At 43.3% G+C, this 1,908-nt stretch overlaps 1 protein-coding gene across 1 annotated transcript; it reads left to right on the plus strand.

Annotated features, from left to right (window-relative positions):
* Nucleotides 1-483: 483 nt before the first annotated feature.
* LOC117509251 (claudin-8-like) lies at nucleotides 484-1,435 on the plus strand. Its single transcript, XM_034168959.1, has one exon. The coding sequence runs from the start codon at nucleotides 486-488 to the stop codon at nucleotides 1,359-1,361; it is 876 nt and encodes a 291-aa protein (XP_034024850.1). The 5' UTR covers nucleotides 484-485; the 3' UTR covers nucleotides 1,362-1,435.
* The last annotated feature ends 473 nt before the right edge of the window (nucleotides 1,436-1,908 follow it).

Here is a 1,908-nt window from a genome sequence, read left to right on the forward strand (position 1 = left end):
CAACCAAATTATTTGAATACATTTTCATATTCCGATGGAGGCGTGGCCAGGGAGGAGTTTGGTGCATGTGCCCATGTGCTTATTTCCACGGTGAGTGGGATGTACAAACTGAACATGCGTGGATGCATGCCATACAGCTTAATTTTTTTATGCAATTTTTTTTTTTTTGCACCAGTTTCTGGATTTTGGCGTACGCCAAGTTTTAGTCAGAAATCCATGCATGTTTTGGTACATGAGGCCCCAGGTACTATCCCTAATGGAAAAGCAAAAAAGCAGAGTAGCGCCGAGCCAAGTCGAGCCGTGCTGCAACTGTGTAATGGAGAAGGGCCTTAATTAGTGTGTCGGTATTTACCTCACGGACTGAAAGCAGCTCAACCAGTATGGCTGCTTTGCCTTATTAGCATATTTTTGTGGGTCTATAAGGACTGACTTGTTATTCTCTTCAGCTTTAAGTCTTGAACTGCGAAAAGAGAGGTCAAGGTACGATGGCGTCATACACTGCTTACAGCGGCTACACCAAGCCGCCTCTATCATACACAGGGACTTACTATGATGAGAAACATCCTCCATCCAATGGAGAATATCCAGACTCTGTGGAAGAGGAAAAAAAGAGGCTTGAGAAGCGGAAACGTCAGAATGCCATCTGTTGTGAGGCTGTGGCTCTCATCATCGGCTTCATCGGACTTATCGGTGTGGCAGCCGTGACAGGCCTGCCGATGTGGAAGGAAACAGCCTTTATTCAAGAGAATATCATCGTCATGGAGATCCGCTGGGAGGGCTTGTGGATGAACTGCTTCCGACAGGCCAACATCAGGATGCAGTGTAAAGTCTACGACTCTCTGCTGTTCCTGCCTCCAGACCTTCAAGCTGCTAGAGGTTTGATGTGTGCCTCTGTGGCCTTGACCACCTTTGCCCTCATCGTTTCCGCAGTGGGAATGAAGTGTACCACAGTGGTGGACTACCGGGCCAGAACCAAGCATATTGTTCTGGTGTCTGGAGGTTGTCTGTTCCTTATGGGCTGTGTCACCACTATCATTCCTGTGTCCTGGACCGGCCATGTCATCATCAGAGACTTCTACAACCCACTACTCATAGATGCTCAACGCAGAGAGCTCGGGGCGGCTCTTTACATAGGCTGGATGACCTCAGCCTTGCTGCTTGCAGCCGGAGTGATCCTGCTGTGTCGCCACGCTCCCCGCACCCAAGATCCAGAAGAGAGGATTGTATACAACGCAGGCGAAAATGTCTACCAGCCCTACACTTACCAACCATACATGTACCAACCAGGGTACAGCTACCAACCTCCCTACTCTGTACCCCCTCCAGGATCTGTGGTATACACACCAAGTCAGTACCAGTGAGGGAAGTGGAACAGATCATTTCTGACAGTCTTGAAATTTTTTTTTTGCCTCAGACTGAGGAAAATTGATTAACTTGTTATAGTATAGCTTGTCAATTGAAATAGCCAAACCTTTTATTAGTTTCTCAGAGAAAGATTTTGTTTAAAATAATATATGTGTCAAATCTTGATAAGTTTTGGAAAACATTCAAACTGCTTTTGATAGTCTAATAATTTGTAGATATACAGCTTCTGTTGAAATGCTCTTTGAGAAGAAATTATACACTCGTCCTTCATATGCTCTAAATGATTTGAGTTTCTGAATTTGTGATGTATGTAGTCTGTCAATCGTGGGTTACATTAAAAGGATAACTTTTAAGAAAAAAGAGATTTGTTATATTTTTTAAAACCGTCTAATCAAAATCAGTGAACTTCAATGAAAATAAATCTTTTACTTTTTCTAATAGTTAGTATTTTTCAAGATATTTATATATATTTCCAGTGTGTCTGGATTGAAATGTTCCACTCTTTCACTTGCTACACAAACAGCACTGTTCTTTTGTCTCCAT

This window comes from Thalassophryne amazonica, chromosome 4, assembly GCF_902500255.1.
Source record: "Thalassophryne amazonica chromosome 4, fThaAma1.1, whole genome shotgun sequence".
Lineage (NCBI taxonomy): Eukaryota > Metazoa > Chordata > Actinopteri > Batrachoidiformes > Batrachoididae > Thalassophryne > Thalassophryne amazonica.